General features: G+C 35.4%; 1 protein-coding gene across 2 annotated transcripts in view; it reads right to left on the reverse strand.

Annotated features, from left to right (window-relative positions):
* The window catches only part of SPATA17 (spermatogenesis associated 17), an 89165-nt gene that overhangs the window by 12954 nt on the left and 54891 nt on the right, over positions 1 to 21320 (reverse strand). For both annotated transcript variants that reach the window (XM_085054788.1, XM_085054787.1), the window contains 3 exons: positions 20345 to 20557; positions 15057 to 15208; positions 6402 to 6540 (listed from right to left, as the gene is read on the reverse strand). In XM_085054788.1, the coding sequence (XP_084910914.1) occupies positions 6402 to 6540; positions 15057 to 15208; positions 20345 to 20557 (504 nt within the window). The remainder of the gene's footprint in view (positions 1 to 6401; positions 6541 to 15056; positions 15209 to 20344; positions 20558 to 21320) is intronic.

A 21320-nucleotide genomic window follows, 5' to 3' on the forward strand; every position in this document is an offset into this window, starting at 1 on the left:
TAAAATGTTTAAGCAATGTGTACAATGGGAATTTATTTAGAAATCTTAAACATACATACATCTCCCTCAGAGAAATACTGGTTGAAGTTAACTCTTACTAAAAAATCAAGATTTTTCTTTTATACCACTAAGATGCAAGTTACATTATTAAATGAGGAAGGCAGGCAAAGCAAGACATTTATCATCCAACAGACAAATGACACAGGATTGCTAGTTAGACAGTATAATAAGTGCCATCTAATTTTCTCTTTCAAATCAATTTATTCTTCAAAGCCTTGGATCATCATCAAGGGACTGCATTTTCCCACTCAGAAATTACAGAACTGAAAATCAGGTTTTATAAAATATTCAACTGGTTGCTCACAAACCCTTACAAAAAACCCCTAGAATGTATTTGATTAGAATAATGGTGACAGTATCTCTTCTTATGCAAATAATTGACCGATTTGATTCTTCTTAGTCACTACTTTCTAGCATTTCTTCAAAATCAGATTCAGTAAGTCAGTAAATAAAAAGTTTTCAGCCTTCCAATCATCCACATGTTCTTTTCTGCATTTAGTTAAACAGTAGCCAAGGATACATTTTGTGTGTTTTAATTTGCTTCACATTGTTTATCATCTTTCTACAACTAAGAAAATTGTCTGAAAGCTCACTGATAGTTAATAATCATTAATAATTGTATATCAAGCATAGCATTATCCAAAGGCAACCCAACAGTGGTGGACTTTAAGGATTTTCTCAAAGGAACCAATCTACAGCTCAACAACCTTTCCAGTGGGAGCACTGAAAGTGATCTTCATAACAAAGTGTATTCCTGTAAATAAGATACAGTCATAAGGAACCTGGAAAGATAGTTATGTAAACCGTCAAAAGTTGGAACAGTCATTTGCTTTCCTGCAAGACTGAATGGGTGCATCTTACAAGAGATTTAATTCTAGTCCTGTGAATGAGAGGTAATGTCTAGTGTTTCCATTTTTGGACATGGCAGACTCCTGTTTTCCTTTATACCTTTCCTGCTAAACAGTATATTATGACATTTACCAAGAAAAAAAAAAAAAGAGAGAGAAAAACATCAGAAGTAGAAGTTGCAAAAGTGGCTTAAGAACATTTTCTGCTACTCAGTTTCAGAGGCCACATGCTTAATAAATTGGTCTGTGATATTCAATTGGGCAGCACTACTCCTTTTTTGTACTACCTAACCTGGCAGCCAAACACTGGAGCTCACAGCTCTCAAGAGTAATGCTGCTGTGGAATCACCCTATATGGAGGCAAGGAATCACTCAGGTTGATTTTCATGTGAAGATACAGCAGCATTCTGACTCCAAGTGGTTCTTGTGAGAGCAGACATTACGTTACAAGGTAGAAAAGACAGAGTTTTCGTGAATAGTGTGAGATGTATTGTTGTAGGACCAGACCCTTGGATTTAAATGATCTGGTTTGGTGCAGGACTCAGGATAGCAAAAAAAGTGAGAGAAAGCAGTTTTTTGTTGGAAGCAGATAGTTGATAACTCAAACTAAGGGTCCATTTGGAGCCTCTGAATAGATACATCAAGTCATGCCAGCAGCAATAACCATACAGGAGCCATGTCATCACCCAGGGATCGCTGGAGTGCATCACACTTTGGCAACAACTCTTATTATCCCTGACATGGCTCATGAGGAAACAGGTACTGAAATAAGCAAACTCTTACAGCTCGTCTAATAATTCCCTTCTGGCTGCTACATTATGCAAGCTCTGCATTGCCTTGGACAACACTGAGGCTGGCCTGGGGAGCTAAGAGTCTGGTATTCCAAATACACGCTAGCTCTTCTCATGTGCATTAGTAACTTCTGTCACAAAGCACACTGGTAAATATGGCCTTTAAAGTTCTAAAAGGTAATAAAGATGACAGTACAGATGCACATTCATTGGCCGCTTTCACACTATATTAGAATGTATTCTTGGATAATCTTTTTTCCTAATTAAAATGAAAACAAGCAAATTTATTTAATAAAAATGAAGTCACAGTCTGAGCAAGAAAGAATTTAAAACTTCACACAGGTCATACCTATTCTCAAGCCAAATCACCGGAAGGTTAGAAAAATTGAGTTAAGATGGAATTTAAATAAATTCCAGTATAGTCAGGGATGGGAAAGCACAAATAGTGTATCAAAAATTCTGCCTCATAATGACATCATCCACTGGACATGACTGCTGTGTGTGTTAGCCCAACAAGAGATAAAACTAATTTTCAAACAGAAAAAATCACTTGCCCTCTCTACAAGAATTTTTTTCCATAATTTCTTTTCTCTGTTAACCCAGATTGAAAATCTGTCAGTTCTTGGACAAAGAGCCAAATTTATGCCTACTGTAAAGCAATGAAACTCTATACTTTTCATTATACTTATGTTGTAACATTCTTTATATAAATGCTGGCTTGAAATATATACTCATGCTTGTGTTTATCTGTTATATATGTCATGATTTAATTAAATACTTCTTCAACTCCATGCAATTGCAGTTGAAGGCAATCACTGTTCAACAAAATCAACTGAAGCTGTTGATTGTGCTTTTATCTACACTGGCTGAATCTGAGCCTGTAATTCTCTGCCTCTGGTGACAAAGATGTAAGTGATATAATTTATATATGGGACAACTATTGCCTGCTTTAATGGCTACACAGCACAGTGTAAAAATGCCAGCAGTGTTGACCACAGCCCTGTTTGCACTGCTCCACCAAAAGCAGAATTGTGTTGGTGGTGAATTACAAGGGCTATTTTTTCTAGCCCAGGCAAGGCCATGATAATCAGAAATACTGAAGTTGATATTTGATTAACACTGGCAGTACTCTATAAGTGATTTCCACTAGACAACATCTAATTATTTAATTATTTCCCATTATTAATGGAATGAAACAATTCAAAACAAACAGCTAGAAAGACCGTTTTGCAGGAAACATAAACATCAATTCATACATGTAGAAGACTTACTAAAATTATATCAAGCTGGCCTACTGAACTTGAAAGGCATATTTTATCCCAATCAATGCATAAAAGTAAAATTATCTATAAGTAAGGCATGTTTCTGTGCTGTACAGTTCAGCTGTAATGATCCCCACACACTGCACTTGCACATCAATTATGATAATCATAATCACGGTCATTAAGCTGAATGTTCATTATTATCAGGATGCTGGTGACAGCAGATTCAATCATCGGGTGCAATGGGCAGGCAGTCACAGTCCCACCCAAGTTTCTGCAGACAGCGTTGTGCCACATTAAATCTACGATGTGTTCCACATCCCACTCCATTCCAAAAGCTTTAGACGGTAAAGGTCAACTTTATGTTCTGTGCAATATGCTTAGGTTCTCTAAATTAATTCTTTGCAGTCCTGGGTATTTTTATGCTTTGTAGATAATAAAATCCTGTTTAGGGCCAAAATGCCTGTGCAAATAATGAAACCGTGATTCAGATGTACTGTAATTCACCTATAATAAGGCATCAGAGGGAACAAGCTATCAGAATGGAACATCTTAAACTATCACTTCCTGAATTTTACAAATAAGAAAACATTAAGTGCTGTCATTAAAGTCGGTTTTCTAAAATGCATATGCAAACTAATTCCAATACCGATTAAAGACTGTAAGCTATCATTTCTGCCTCAGCAAATATGAACATATGTGAGTGTTTTGACAACTGAAAGATTATAGTTAATGTATTTGATCCCTTGACTGTCCATCTTCCCTGGAACCTATCATTGTAGATTAAATTCACAGTGACTAGTAAATTCTTTATATTGAAACTTCTCACATAAATTCTATCAAAGGCATTCCAATGTATTTAGATATATAATGTGAAACTTAAAATATGTAAGCATTTTTATTTTGTATACTGAGTAAACTAAGTTGATTCAGTTTCACTTAAGGTATATTTTTTCCATTCCTTGTTTATTTATAATGAAGAATTAGAACACTTTTTCCCTTAACTCAAACTTCTTTGAAATGTAAACCAAGTGAGATAAAAATTTTCAGATTATAACTAGATGAAAAAAGGAACTATTAACTTTTCTTCACATAGATATGGTAATTATTATGTTTAGAGGAAGCCTGTGTTAATACCCTTTCATTTTCCAGAAGAAATGTAACGAGGCAATATTTTTCATTGTTGTTCATTTTGCTTCTAAAGTAATTATATCATTTACATACTAATCTTTTTGTGACTTGAATTAAATTGCCTATTAATAAACACATGAAAACTTCAGGAAAATACAACTAGGACATGCTCGTGCACAAACACACAAGGAAACTTTTTTATACGCAACATTAAAAAAACCCAGCTAATATCAGCTAATATCAAATAATACTTCAGCAGCTCAGAGGGGTCACAACCACTGACCACTGAACTGACTTCTTGGAAGAACTTTTACAGTCTTACCAGTAACAATACATGAAAATTGTTTAGTATAAGACTGTCAGAAATTGAATAGAAATCATGGCAGTGTTATCAGCTATTCAGATTGTAATAGAAGCTACATCCACAGAAATATAAGCTCATAGGAAACTCAAAGGAGGGTTGTGTTAGGAAGACAAACTGTTAAGCAAAAACCTGATTTTTTTTTTCTAATATTTTGTTACATGACCTTTAGCCGTGTGATTCATTAGAACAGGATAATTTTGTTCATAGAACTAATATATCCAAAGTTTCCATATAGTTTAGAAATAAGAAAGTGACAAAGAATTCTATCAAATTTAACAGCTATGAAAGTATGACCTCACACCTGCCTATAGGCCTTTTCCATTAAATTGCAGTGAGAAGCTTGAGGTTTTGTGGTTCCTTTTGGGTTCTTTTTTCCTGATAATAATGACCCATTAAAGCAGTAGGTATGTCATAAATAGCTCTTTTCTCCTCTTATCTCTCTGTTGGGGTAAGCGGCTCCTAATGGAAGCTTCATATTGATTTAGAATTGGGGTTGGAAGGCTCTGTGTCATGTTGGGTTAATGTATACAGCTATTCACCTCCAGAGATTTAGGTTGATATCTCCCCAAGATCACAAGTAAAATGAGTTGTTTCAGCTAAGTCCATAGTTTATATATGTGTGATATTATATAGAGTACAAATATCTTTAGATTTTTGATATCATCGTCCACGCCTAAGCAAGAACTACTAAGAACTGGAAAACCAAATCTTTACAGAACAAAATGAGTGCCAGGAAGAAGACATTTATGTCCTTTTTTATATATCACACTTATGCTGTGGGACTTCAGCCAGTCATATCTTCCACTCAATGCTTCTGAAAGAAAATAATCTTTTGTTTTTGTTTGTTTGATTGTCGATGTTTTATTTGAAAGGAGATATAATTAATGCATGTTGAAATAGCAAAATTTTACTCTGAGCTCATTTTTAAAGCCTAAAGTTTTGAGAAAAAAAATATTTAAAAATATATGGCTTCTCACACAAAGATACCTTGGAACTTGCTGTATACTTATAAAGATTAAACTGCTTTCAGGGAAATAGATTCTCATATCTTACAAACTCCTCAGGTAGGAAAAGACCTCTTGAGATCACCCCGTACTGCCCCCTTACTCCGCTAGAGCCAGTTGCCTAGACCATGGGTATATCCAAGGATAATTATTCTACAGCCTCTTTGGGCAACCTGTGCCAGTGCTCTGTCACCTTCAAAAAAAAAAAAAAAGTTTTCTTGTGTTCAGAGGAAATTTCATGCACTTCATTTGTGTTCACCCTGTTCTTCCTTTGTGACTATCTGGGTAGGGAATGCAGCACAGAGCAACAAAGTCCATAATCTTTTTTGTACACAGGAATTTTAACGTGATTAAGACACCTTATACAAATAGAAGTAAGGCAAACACTATGCAAACTCATGTTTTGAGAAAAATTACCTCTTGCAGCACTACAGAACCAGAAACATAGGGGATGCTCCTGACAAAGCAGGTAATTTAATGAGATGATCTTAAAATAAAAAACAGCTATTCACTAGTTTTAAGATTTTTCCAAAGAATATAAACAGTAAAATATTGTGTTATTTTAATCACGTTTTGCTATAATTTCCTAAAGGTTTATCTTAATGTGCAAGAGTAAATATACAACCTCTCTTAGATAGGAAAAGGCAATACAAATAGAATGAAACTTAGCAAAACACATATAACTGAAGATTCACTTAATGAGGGTCTTAAATCCTGGTCTTGTAGGGCTGACAGGTGTTGAGTTTCCTCAAAGTGAACTTACCAGAGAGTCAAGGAAATCTAACATCTCATCACATCAGCACTAACTATGTGTTTTTATAACATGCTAAAAAGAATCCCATTGGATTCCATGATCTCTGGATCATACCAAAATTCACTTAGTTCTAATAAAACAGCAATCTCAAAAAGTAAAAAAATCCTTGATTTTTGCAGTGACTTACCTTATCTACTATCCACTTCTTAGGATATACGTCTCTGAAGTGTTTAGTTCCATAAGCTTCTTGGCCATATTTGCCTGCCCTACGAAGTGATGGCTCATGCTTCTCTTTATTTTTATGGTATGAAGAAAATGGCAGAAATCTGAAATTCAAGAATATTTTAAAATCAGTTATGCTCTTCTCTAGATGCCATAGGATTGATGTAAATAATGGATATCAACGCTGCAGGAGATGACATGGACGCATGTTCCTGCTATTTTTCACTACCTTCTTAATGTTTCCCCCCAGTATTGTGAGAGGATTACTGCAATTTCTCCTGCAGCTTCTTTCAGATTACATTTGGAGCAAAGAGATATAGAGGATAAAATGAAGACTTCATGCACAAGGATCTAGCTTGGTTTGCTTGCATTAGTAGATGATTGCTTTGTCTGAATCTGCACTAACAACTGATGGAATGTACAGAATGATCAGAGTTCCATTTGCTGGGATGTGCATGTTGATACCTCAGGTCTTTGCAGGCAGTGCTGCCTGTGCCAGCTGTCAGTGGCAGGCACTCCCCATGCCCAAGGATAGATATCACCTATGGAGATAGGTATTCATTGGTATCTGATAACCAAAGTTAAATAAACTGTATTCTTATTTAACAACAGAAACTTGCATGTATTGGTAAACCACAAAACAGAGAAATTGTTTCTTCAGAAGTTACAGATTGTGTACTTTGCTCTTAAGTTATAATTATGTCCTAATTAGCAATCTTTTTGAGCCAGATTCTTTCATTTTAGGTCATAATGATGATGGACTTCCTGCTTACACAGTGCCAGTAAGCAGTGAAACTCCAGCTACCTGCTAGCAGGGGTTTTCAGATGGATGTCCCTAACTGTCATGGACAACCACAGGTTTTCTGGGTAGATTCCACAGCAAACTGCATGGAGGAAGGTGAAAAACATCTTATATATAGAAGATCTGATATACAAACATATCTTAGTTCTATTTCTTTTTCCAAGAGAGTCATGAGAGCGAACACATTTGACTATAAAGTAAAATATTGGGAATTAAGTTTATGGTATTCTGAAAAACTAAACATGCATTCTTTATTCTAGAAGTGCAGGAAAATATATTATTCAGTAAAATTAGACATATTTGCTTCAGAAGTCTAAAATAGCACTTTTAACTGCCATGACAAGTGTAGTTAATTAGAACCCTTTCCTAGCTGAAAGCTGTTCAGAATTCAGAGTGCCTATAAGAGTTAGGCAAACAAGATTTTGATAAAGATGAGGATTAAAATACCCTTTGTCTCTCATCTGATACAGATGCAGAAAATTATTTATTTTGACTAACTGATTTATCAGCAACTGTTTGAGTTTTTCTTAAATTATTTTTCTTTATTTCCACATCATAAAAAGAAATTGTTTTAAAATCTTTCCAGCTATATCAACTTTTTCTCTCATGTGCCACAAACAAATGTCATATAAAGTTAGTGAAAGAAAATCCCTGAGTTAGCAGACTTTTAAATAATAAAAAGCTCTAGTAGCATGTGTATACCCATGGGAAAGGACACCCTCACACAAGACAGATTAGGGTACTTGTAATGCTAATTTGCACATGGGATGGACATCACACACACACAAAAATTAATGTGGCCCCAGTGTCCCAGAGAATACATCGAAGGTGCTGTGAGCCGGCTGCTCCACTTGCAGTTTTTATCACTTCTGAATTGCATTTTAATAGTACATTTTTCTTTTGTTCAGACATGAAAGAAAATTGGCTTTCTCAGGGGATTGGATAGCTGAGAAGACAAGGCTTGCAGTTTAGGGATTTGCCCATATATGCATAGAATTTAGTTGAGCCATAGCATTTGTAATTTAATATGAATACCATGTCTGTAAAATTTCTACACAAAATGATAAAAAAAATATTGAGGAAAGTGGAAGTAAATTATTACAGTTTTCACTATAAAATTTTCTACATAGAGGTTTTGATTTTACCGTGGATCAGTTAATCTTGGTGGGTTTGGCAAACAAATACTCAGAGTAATGCAGGTTCTACTATGATTCCAAAAAAAATAGAACCCAAAATGAACACTTTGAGACACAAATAGCAGTATGTTCTACATGCAATTTAGCACAAAGGTGATCTGCATTCTGCTGTATACCTCCTCTAAGAGCATTAGTTGGAGTATGTGCCATACAGCTTGGAATGGATGTCTATGGCTGTGTAAAAAAAAAAAAAATTTAAATATCAACTTTTGAGGAAGAGCACTGCACAATGAAAAATACTAAAATTTAAATGAAAGAACAATAAAAATACAATAGGATATAATTGTATCAAGTAAAAGCTTTTTCTTCTGCTTACAATTCTGCTCTCAGAGTTAGGGGGCAGATCCCTATAGTGATGATGGTCTAACTACAAGAAAGGATCATATGCTTGTAAATTCAGTGTCTCTTTAAAGTAAATGACAATTTTCATTATGTGAATAAGTAATTTAAAAAACTACAACAATTTTTCCTGTTAAGTAGGGTAACCAAATTAATGAGAGTCATACAAAAGTCATTATACCCCCCAACCAATAATAATAGTAAGTAATAGCACTGCAAAACACTTCAGTAATGGTATTATGTTCTGTATACACCTGACAGAGCTTTTCCCAAAACTAATGACAGTATGTGCTCTGAAAGTGACAGAAGAGTGATGGAAGAAGAAAATTAAATTCAGACAATGATATGATACCATTATCAACTGCACAAGTTTAGATTTTAATAGTTTACATTTCAAAACATTCACTCACTATTCCTACATCTAGGTTTCAGTTTTTCCTTGCAATTTAAGTGCAATTTCAGAAATCCTTAAAGGTTTTCAGTAAACATGACAGAGGCAGAAGTACTAACCAAATCAGAATTAAATTCTGTATTGGTGTTTTATTGTGCCATAAGACAAAATCAGTATGAGCTGACTTCCCAAAAGATGATGATTTAATGGAAGGGGATCTTTCCCTAAAGAAATATATTGAAAAATGAAAAATTATTTAATGTCAGCCTGAATGAGAGATATGCCAAAGAAAGGGGAAAGTGTTGGAACCAAAAATGGGACTCCATCTCAGATCCCATAAATGGCAATATTACTCATATATAACCTGAGGAAGGACCAGGACCAAGGCTGGCTGTGTCACTGGTGGTGAAGTCCAGCTGCACCACTGCCAGGACCCTGCTATATGGGAAATAATTGGCGTAAAAAGACCTAGAAGCCTTCACTTAATAGCCAAACCAGGACCTGACAGCTGCTAGTGGTGTGAATTTAAATTTCAAAGACACCCTAGATATTTTTTGTTAACAAAAGTAAAAGTCGCTTTATCTCTCCTCTTATCCTGTCCTGTACCTTTCCTCTACTATTAATTTCATCTTTCTAATCTTTTTTCCCCTCACATGTTTACATCTCCCTCCATGACTTTTGTTCCTGCATTCCTCACCTACCATTTCTTCTCCCTGTTCTGTCTCTTTTATTTCAATCTCTCTGACTATTTTGAAAGGAGATGGAAGAGGCCTTTTAGATGCTGAAGCCTTTCCAGTTGGATTGACAGATGACAGAAGCAGCAGCAGGAACTGGTTCCTAGTGTCTCTGGCAGTGTGAGAGGAGCACAGCAGCACCAGCAGGAAGGAGTCAGGTCCATCATTTGTTGCTGGGCAGCAGTGTCCCAATGCTATATGTTACCTTCCAATAGGACACAGGACAGAGGCAGTGACTGTTGATCGAAATTTAAATGACAACAAAAAAACAGTGGTCCTTCAGTGTGTTCTCCAAACCTGCCAAAAGGCAAAGTCTCAGCAGTCTAGCAGAGCAAGCTGGTAATTTTGAACCCAGAAATGCTTCAAAACATTCACAGGCTTCTGAGAAAGAACGGCCAGATCTACTGCTGGACTTCCAAACGTGCTACACTGCCAGGGCACAGCAAGAAATATAAAACCCCGAGTACTGCTTATGTGTTTTTTCAAACTTTCATATTGGTATGTACTGTGCATTTTTGTAATTTAGTAATAAAAATACCAGAATAATATTAACTCTGTATGACATTGTTAAATTTTTATCTAAAGTGTTTTTATGCAATAGCAATTCAATTCCTTGTTGTCTTGATTTAATTCAAATAAGACAATTTTATCTCACTTTGAAGAACTCCATGAACAATTAGCTCCAAATAAACCTTGCTTCTCTATCAGGAATCTGTGACTATTTTATCATCTTTTTTTTTCTTTAATACAACATGACATTAATTTTAAGCTTTCAAATTTGGGTTATACCTGAAGTAATTTTTTAATCAAATCCAATAGTGTCTATCTCTTTACATAAGGTACAAAGAAGGAAGCATAATGGTTTTCCATAGCAAAACAATTGCAGCAGGGCAGACATTATTCATAATGCATATATATTAAAATCAAAATATTAGATACAAGAATAAAGATGGAATATATTACTTAACATATCTAGTGACATTATCTTTAGTGCACTATTTTCGCCATGAGAAACATGCTTGGGTAAATTAGTACAAATACTGTTTTAGGTAATATACTAAATACACAGTTTATTGAAAAAGTATCAATCACTTTGATTGCAACATCAGTAAATCTAAAAAATCTTCTGCACATTTTTATTTAACCCCTGTCTGCAATAATGTCAAGTGGCAAATAAAAGCACAGCCTAGTTCTTGTAGGAAGTAAAAGAGATCTCTTCTGCAGCAAATCCCGGAACTTCTTAATTATACACAGACTTATTATCTGCATCCCCAGTGTTATAAAGTACCAGAACTTCATTAGAAAAATTAAGATGGAAAAATGAAGGCGCTACTTTGTAAATTTCCAGTGGAAATTAGCTGGAAGAAGCAGAGGAATACTGGATCAAAAGAGGGTAATCATGCTTAACTGTGCCCTAGAGCACCCGCATGTATAATACGATTTGCACAGTAACTACCTCTCCTATTACTGCTTGTTTGGAGTATTCTGTGTTAATGGGGTTAGCTAATTTAGTATTTTAACTTAAAAAGACTCTGCTGATTAATAAATGTTGCACACTGTGCTAGTAATTAAAATAAATGGAAGAGTTACAAATAGAAGTTGAATTGTTACGAAAACATTATCTGAAAATATATGATAATCCCTGTTTATCATAATACAATAACAGTCCGGAAAATATGCAAATTGCTGAAGTTGCAAAGCATATGACAAACTAAATATAATTTGAAAAAAGTTTTCAGATGTGTTTTATTCGTATGACATAAAATGTAGTAGCCATTTTCACTGCAGCTAAGTCAGAAATACTGTAAAAGATTTTATAACTCTGGAAATTAATTTTTTTTTTCTAAATTCTAAATCTTAAAGTGACTTGCTTTTTAAGCCTTCTTACCATTAATTCCAGGCAGTTCATAACACCAGTGCTCTCCAAGTACAGGACTTATTTAGGTCACTAATTTCTCTGCAAGTGTACCTGTCATGCCCAGCACAGGATAGAACAGCAGCACCTAAGGTGTTTCCAAAGAAAAGCCCAGTCTTGCTGAGAATAAGCCCATGAGGATCTGGGTGCTGCAGTATTCACACAGCATGTGAGAGGCAGAGTGTGCAAACATTGCTGCACACGAGTGAACCAGTGTGACCAGGACCAGGCTGTGCATCTCCAGCACAGCACTGAGCACAGGCATGGCCAGAAGCTGAGATGTGACTGATGTCACACCAGAACTCTACAATAAATCAGGAAACCTAAGCCTTACACTATTGCTATCACCCCACTGCATCTCATTCTGATGTTCGTTGACTTCATAAAGATGTTTAATAGTATACTTTGAAGTATGAGGCATATTATATGAGACAGATTTCATCAAAGTTAATGAAAATAATTTACATTTTTGTTCTCTGGAAAATTAGGCCAGCTGCACATAACTGAGGAAAGAACTTCTCATGCTTCGACTAAAACTGCTGGATCCAGCAATTGGCATCTCAAACTAGACACTATATTAAGTGGCCATCCCAAAGGAATGCAATTGTCATTCCTATCCAAGCAGAGGGGGAAATCACTTCATTTGTATGAAAAATAGCACAATAAGCTAGTAACAGCTTCAATTACATGAGAAAAAGGAATCATTCTTATTAGGCTGGATTACCCAGTTGCTCTTTCATTACAGAATAGGAAATTCCAGCAGTTGCTTTAAGTAAGCACAGTATTCTCTCTTGGTTTCATTTGTACTGCTTCTGCCTGCCTCAAACTCTCTCACAGCTTTTCCAATTTTTTTCTATCTTTCATCAAAACCAAGAACTTTCTCAGAGCTTGCAACACTCATCCTATCATCCTGTAAACATCCTCTTTAAAGAACCCTAATAATTAGAGGTGTGTGGAAATTCTATAATGTTGAAAATTTCAGGTACATGCCAACAATCTTTCCGTCTTAAAAGACATCATACTCTGGAAATATACATATCAAGGATTTGGTTTGTCATTTTATGCAAACACGAGCTTTCTCAACAAATGCCACATACTTCTGCTGCTTGTTTTGTCCTTATTTTCTAAACCAGAAGAATAATCAGCATAGGAAGCACTACCAGGAAGAAATAAAGTCCCAAAGTACACAATTACATAGCAAGAAACAGAAATTTGTCAATTCATAATAGACACTGCTGATAAAAAAGCTACTGTAGAATCTGAGTAACCCTTTGCTGGCTCCTCCCTGGAGACCAACATCCCACACAGCAGCTGCAGCATTACTAGTGAGCATTAGTCCTGGTGATGACCTGCAGCTCTGTCATCACCTTTTCAAGGTTACAGATGTGACCCTTGCATGGTTGGTTGAATAAGAAGCACAAATGGAATGATCACAGCCTGAAAATGTATAATACACTCTGCATTTGGTGTGCATGAAGCTGAGAATCATTGATTGTTAGGACATTGCTTCTGTGCATTAAGGATAGCACTAAATGCTTCCTTACCCACGAGGTAAATAAAGACCCTGTATCAAATAGTATCTACCAAAGTTGGAGGCTCCAAATTTAAACTATTCAAGACCAAATATTCACAATTGCCTCACTGAAGAGTCAGTGAAATATTTATTACAAGGTCTGACCTTCTGAAACTGTTGACACAGTGACATCTGGGGTAAACTTCATCAAATAAAGACTGGGCAATGTACTCATGCCTACAAATGAAGGACATAATCTATCCTCAGCTGGAATGCATCAATCACTACTAATTCAATGAAGAAAACACTTTAAATGAGAGGTAGAATATTAATTACTACCTAGTGATAGGGGTTGTTTTAAATTTTAGCAGAAGAAGTTACAAAAATGAGAAGACAAAGCACAAATTTAAGCTGAGATGTGAAAGTTAGGTTTCTTCCTCCTTACACCAATACATAAAAGAATAGAGAGGAATATAAAAGGGAAGTATATTTGTACTTGTAACTGAACTCCGTTAGGATTTTAGTATGAAAGAGATAAAAAGTGCTGTATCTCACTAAAGAAAAAAAAAATTAAAAAGACCACCAAAAACATTGTTCAAAAGTGAAAAAGTAGTCCAACTAAAATATTTTCATAATTTCAAAACTGTTTTTGAATAGAATTTTCATTCAAAGACACCACTAATTAAAAATCAGGGGAAACAGTCCAACAGTAAAAATATAGAATCTAAACCATGTAAACACAATTGATTCTGGCACCTTTAAGTCCCAGTGCTGAAGCTGATACATAGCAATATGGAGCTGATAAAAAAGCATGAAACATATCAAAGATAGCAAAGCATCATGTGCCAGTGAATCAGTAGATCATGGACTGCTCATGAGGAAAAGCGATTCCCTTCTGTCCTGAATTCTGGTATTGAAGGGCCAAAGGACTGCCAAGAGCAGTGAATTCAAGGAAAAAGTTGAGAAAACATAATTCTTTTTCTAGTTACAAAGCCAGAGAAGGTGACTTAGCAGGCTTTTATTATGACTGGACAAAATGGTGTTTAACAGTCTATTGTGTTAAAAAAAAAAGAAAAGGAAATATTTTGGCAAAAGCCTTACACCTTTGGGACAGCAGCCTTAATTTTTTTGGGATGGATTATGCCTGTATTTGAGATTTTATGGAAAAGAACTGGCCTGTCTGACACTATTACAGATGCTATGGTGTAGGAAATCAAACTGCTTCAAAGATGATTCCAGTTTTTGTATCATGTTCTAATGTGAACATATGCTCCCTCCCCTTCCAAGTGAGCTGTGCTACTCTACTGGGAGAGAAGACAAGTCTCATTGGCATGCAACACCATTTTTTTCCTCCCATAACCAGGAAACTCCCAGAACATGAAGACTGAAACAGTATTTTTCCTTTGGCATGGTGCATGTGGCAAGACAGAATTTGCATTTATTTTCTTATTTCCCATTAAAGCCATCTGTTGCATCACATATTATTATTATTACAAGTTTCTCTATAGATTCATAGATTTGGATGGCACATGTCACGCAACTACAAGATAGGGTCTCTGCCCTGAGCAGTTTATAATCTAAGGACACAGAATTTAAAAGCATATATACAAAATGTTTTCTAGTAAGCTGTCAGGTTTGACACTTCATTTTGTCAGGCATGAAAGGTTTCTGAAAGCAATGGAATAAAGAAAACATGCTCATAACAATATAAGAAAAACCAAAGAACTTACTGACTGCCATGTATAAGATTTCTCCATTCCTCACTTCGTGCTCCCTCTATGGCCTTGGCTGGGGGTGAATTGCTGGATTCTGCCACTCGCAGGGTTGGCTCCAAAGGCTTGTAGCGCTGCCACAACACCTCCGCGGGATCGCGGAAAGGCCCCTGAAAGGTGTAGAATAACACAAGGGTTTTATTTTGGGGCTACAGTTCTTTTCTTTCCCCCTTTTATTCATGGCACATCACTGACGAAACGGGATACAGAACGTCTGGGAAGTGTAGCAAGGCTTTTCCTCCAAAATGATTAAAGCAGTTTGTTTTGATAGAGATGTACAAATAACACAAAGGTTGGTAACATAGTCTGTAGTTTCAAAGAGAGAGTGAAAAATGTGCACTCCAAATTTATCTAACTACTAATATATACTCAGTACTTTTAACAAATATATTGTTAAAACTGATTAGGAGAACTTAGTTTTTCCTTAGAAAAAAAATTGGTGAAATAAAAACTAAGTATGAACTATACCTAAATTCTGCTTAAGCAGAAAACTTAAGTCTTTTACTTTGCATAGAACAAACCTTAAAGACAATGCTCTATTCAATGTAACTATAAAGCTAGCTGGAAGGGAACTTCATGAATGACTTTAGATATAATTCTTCTAATAGAATTCAAACTCATAACTTCAGTAGTATAGGCATATAGTCCATTTTTTAAAAGTCTGATTTCACATTAACTTTGTTATTCCTAAAAAATACACCTATATGTCTTTTTTTTTTTCCAGAGTATGTTGCTTAATAACTGACTGTATCAGCATCTACCATTTAACATAGAAAAATAGCAGCAGGAAATCCTCTTTTGTGCTGCTGAAGTGACATATCCTATATGTCTCGCTTTTAGTATTAAACCTCAAAAACTTACCTGGAATATAATTCGTGCCATGTGCCACTCAGGATGGTTTAATGGCAACCCTGGACTTATAAGTATTACTAATTAATTTTTATTTTCATCATTGTTGATCTTGCAATGAACTAGTGAAACCTTTTGAAACTATGAACAGACAAAGAATCCTAATCACAGCCTTTATTCTTAAAGATATCCTTCTTTAAATAGGTTATCACTAACAAGTCACAGCTGGAGTTACTGCAAGCACTGAGTGAAGACTGTGGGGCTAATAAAAAGAAATGATTCACGCCTCATTTATGTTCACTTATGTTTTACATTAATAGAAACCAATAATAGGAACCAGTTACCATAAAAGTCATGGACCGTAAATAACACAAATGGCAAATAAGTATCATCTAGTACTTTTCACAGCTGGACAGGAGGATTGCTATATTTGAAAGTAGTTAATGGATTTTTATTGGAACTTTACTTTTTAAAGGCACAGCACCAAGATTTGGAGATCATTTTAAAAGTTCCAATAAGCCAATAAGCATAATAAATACACTTCTAGCTGATATTTTCTTGCTTCTGTCTTTAAGTCTAACTAAAAAATCTGTTCATTCCAAAAGAGTGTAAAAGTCTTTAAAAACAGAATGAAAAGTATTACCACTCATGAGAGAATAATCAGTGTTAGAACAGGTAATTAAAATTACAATGTTCTAGTAATACGTAACTTGATCAAGTTATAAAAAAGTTTAAAATTGATTAAAAAATGAATACTTTTTATTACAAGATGCTTGCATTAAGTGCATATATGGAGGAAGCAAGAAAGAAAAGTACTATTACCAAATAATACCAAGATAAATATGTTTGCTTTTAAAAGTAGTCTTTCAGAATATTGTATTTTTTCTTCACTGAAAAATATTCACTCGTATTCCACCAGGGTAAGGGCCAAATCAGATATCCAAGAAAGGGGTTTTCTCCACTTTTAATTTCTAAGACCTAACTAGGAGTTAGGTACAGAAAAAAAGCCCAGTCCATAGTTGAAATAAAATTGCAACTGCTAATAGAAGGAGAGGGGGAAAGGATGTAACTGAGCAAAAGCCCCTCAAAACAAGACTTTGTCATCACTAATGAAAGCAGGGTATATGTATTAGAATACTGAGATAAGCCTTAACATTCCCTGAAGACTTTTCCATTCTTCTGAATCATGTATTTGAAGGAATTATTTAGTAATAGGGACCTCAGGAATGTCACTTAAATGAAAACATCTAAAAAATCTGTGTCTGTTTCCATTTTACAAGACTTGTGGAAACTGTGGTAGAGTAGTGCTTAAAAATGTTTTCAAACTGAAAATGCTTGCAAGCATCCTGCTTCAAAATGGAAATCTTTCTGAGGAGATAAGACTGTGAAAGGAAGGAGTCAACCAACAATTTTTACCCTGAAGAAAATTCACACAGCTCTATGCTCTATGTTTGGAATTTGTACTGAGTAGCATAAATCTTGATACCAACTGGTTTGCCAAATAAAGGTTAGCAGATCAGCATTCTTACTACTTTACTATAGCATCAGAAATTAATGATAAAAAATATGATCTGCGTGAAATTATGTATTCCTTGCTGTCCCCATTCCACAACAGATAACAGCGTACAAAAAATTTAAATGGTAATGTGCATTCTGTTATTAATGCCTTTTAATGAACAGATGACTAATTTTAGCATTATCCATGTTTCTATCAAACTTTAATTCTAGTTAACTCAGTAATAAAAATTATAGATCAACTGATGTATAAGCATCATTAAAACCTTTCTTTTAAAGGCACTATCTTACACACACAGAGGTTACCTATTAAACACTAAATACCCATTTCCCTAAGACAAAACAGAAAATAGGGTTTTTTTTTCTTTTAAACATATATAATTGACATCCTCGTATAAAACACCTAAACCTATGGGCAATAAAAATTTTAGATACCTGAAAGAGAGGAACAAGTGTCTCACAGTGAATTAGACATATTAGAAAAAGAACCTTGTTGCCAAAAAGTGTTACCACAAAGAACTAGGACACAAGTATATCTAGTAATTAAATTTCTTATTGTCACGCCAGACAACTTTCAGGATGATGTGTTCTGATGGGTTTTCATTTCCAGCTGTTTCATCAGCTCAAACCAGTGTCCTTTTCTTAGACATACCACCCTAAATTGTCAAAGTGTTGTGCAGGGATTTAGCCGTGTGACTCCCATTAACATCAATAAGAGTCGGGCAGCTAAATCCACGCGCTGTGCTTTGAAAATTTACCCCACAGTGTACATCCCAGGGTGCTGAAAGGATTAAAGTATTATATAGTAAATTCCCTCTTTGAGGTGCAGAAAATAAACAGAACTCTTCTGGTTTGTTCTAAAAGGCTATCTGTGCATGACTGCTGTGAGTGTGTCTGAACTTAGAAAGGTTTATAAAATATTCCAAATCCAAGCAGAAGCTTGTAAGATACTTTATATACGGTAAAGCAATTTTGCAAGAACACCTGAACAATGGAGAAACTATGAGTTATCTACTTATTTAAAAGCCTGATTTCTGCACCATATCCACAAGGCAAAATCTTTCCCTCTTTCCTGAGAGACAATGCATCTCAAGGACTGTCATAGCCCCCTTGGTCCCAGAAGGTAAAGCTATAATGTCATGTTTATGTCAACTCCAAACTCCCTGATCATCCAAACTGCTTGTTGGCTCACATTTTGTCTCAGTTCTAAAGTGAGTCAATGAGGTCATTCAATGAGGAAGCTGAAGCAGTCAAGGTAGGGAGAGCACAGAGAAGGACAAAGGTGGAGAACTGCCCTGAAGTTGATTCTTACTGTTATAAGCAGTGGGCTCACCTCTACTTCTCCTGAGATATTCCCACAGGCCTGCACCTTCTTAGAATCATAGAATCATAAAGGTTGGAAAAGACCTCCAAGAACATTGAGTCCCATCTTTGACCAAACAACACCTTGTCAACTAAACCATAGCATTAAATGTTACATCCATTAATTTCTTGAATGCTTCCAGGGATGGTGACTCCACAGGTTCTCTGGTCAGCCTGTTCCAATGCCTGACCACCCTTTCAGTGAAAAAATTCTTCCTGATGTCCAGCCTGGACCTCCCCTGGCACAGTTTGATGTTATGTCCTCTTGTCCTGCCACTTGTTGCCTGGGAAAAGAGACTGATCCCCACCTGGCCACAACTTCTTTTCAGAGAGTTGTAGAAAGTGATATTGATTCAGAGGAGTAAAACACCAATTAAGACATACATACATTGCTTTTTGCTCAAGTTGTTACATTTCTGCAGATAGGTGATACCTTCACTGAGAATTACTAAGAAGGATTCATTTAGAAGCATTGTCTTTTTAACCAAGATACAGATGAGAAAATTTAAATACAGAATGGAGTAGAAAAATGGTCGGAGATTCTCAAGACATTGTGTCACTCAAAGTGAAATCAGCGTGAAAAGTGTTTTTGTGAGCTAAGCAGAAGATTCAGTAGACTGGGGAAACTGAAAGATTTTTCAGAATAGAGGGAAAGAGACTATTTCTATCCCAAAAGTCATTGTATCTGGCACCTACTGGCAAAAGCTACATGTCATTGTACAGCCATCAAGTGAGGAGCACAAAGGTCTCAAAAGTTTGTCTGCTGTATATATTGGTCACATTCTGAGCAGGTTTTGATAATAAGGTGGTAAAAGCTGTTTTGCAATCTTGTGAGGAGTTCAGTTTGATGCATTATCTCACAGATGTCCATTACTTTACAGAAGAGAAAAAACTATCTGCAACATATGTCGGCATCAACTGAAATTAAAATTAAGACCATGACAGTTAAGAATGGAAACTGGGCAACTCTGCTGTGATGGAGGACAAAATATAGAAATCTTTGTAATTAAAGCTGACACACACCTAGTGGACACAAGAGAGCAGGAACTATTTCAAACTGAGAGCATGCCTCAGTCTTCATACAGAAAACAATTGCAAAATGAGGAAAAAGTTGTCACAACTGTTTAATTTGTCCTGTTACCTTTCACTCCTCCTTTTTTAAAATTGATTTAAGATTGGAAATTAAAATTTCTAGCTCTTATGAATCATAATATTGAAACTCAATTATACCAGATCATACCTTTGAAATATCATAAATTACACCTTTTTTCTCCAAAGGACAAAAACAACATATAAGGAATCATATTTCCCTGTTTTTACATAACACCTACATTTCTTTTTCTTTAAGTCAAATCTGTGTCAAAGACTTTATATCTAAAATGCAAGCACTAGATTTATATTAAAAAAGAAAATCCACAAAATGGATTTTCAGACCTGGAGATCCAACTCAAGAGATTCTGTGATAATCTATGATAAAAGATGTGAGGAGAAGCTGCCTCCAAGACACTGGAAAATGTTACCTGAGGTTTCTGTCTGTCAATAGGCAGCAGACGCAGTGCTGTGACGAAAGCTGGAGGCTCTTTACAAGTTGGCCAATCATAGAACTCATAGACAGTGGGACTCTTATCTTCCTTCCCTTGCTGCTTCCTGTGGGTCAGTGGCTTTGACTTCCGTAGCAGCAGTTCCATTGGATCTGGGGATTTTCTGAATGGTGAATTGTAGACGCCTGGAATCTGAGCAGAAGAAGATGGGCTTATCTTTGAGTTCAACTCAATTAAATGTCTATATACAACAGGAACAAAATCAGACAGTGGCACCTGCAGCAATTTTCAAAGTAAAACAGTCATTAGTTGAGGAGAAATAGAAGAGAATCTATGGAATACCAAAACCCAGTAATTGTTTTTTCCCAAACTGCCCACAATAAATTCCTGAACAACTATTACAATGTCATCTGTCTTAATAGCATAAAACATGTGAAAAACAAAAATGTAGCACAAGGATTTCTAAATTGTGACTAAAATTGAAAGGTTAATTCGTCACTGAATTTGATATTTCAGGTTTTTGTTACATCACTAATTGTATCACTAGTGTGATATACCAATTACTGAAATAAAACATACATTTCAAATTCTGTTCTAGTAATCTACATCGTTAGCAATCTGTGAATATCTGGCAAGTCAAGACTATGTGACAGACTGTTCCCAAATCATACCTATAAATGTAGGGATTTTATCAGTTGTATATAAACAATTCCCAAATAGACATATGTGAGTTTACTGAATTAATTATGAACTGTTAAATATGATAACTCCTATTCCATATTGCACAAGCCACTAAATTTCCTATAAAACAGATAATATATACTTAAAATACCCCAAAATCAGATCAAAGACACAGTGTTGCTTTAAAGATAATTATATTTTCTAAAATGGTATACTAAAATTTTTAAAGTAGACTTGCTCAGTTTAAATATATTGTCCTTTGCTTTTATAATAA

The sequence above is a fragment of the Lichenostomus cassidix genome, chromosome 3 (genome assembly GCF_008360975.1).
Source record: "Lichenostomus cassidix isolate B80296 chromosome 3, HeHo_3.0, whole genome shotgun sequence".
NCBI classification, from domain to species: Eukaryota; Metazoa; Chordata; class Aves; order Passeriformes; family Meliphagidae; genus Lichenostomus; species Lichenostomus cassidix.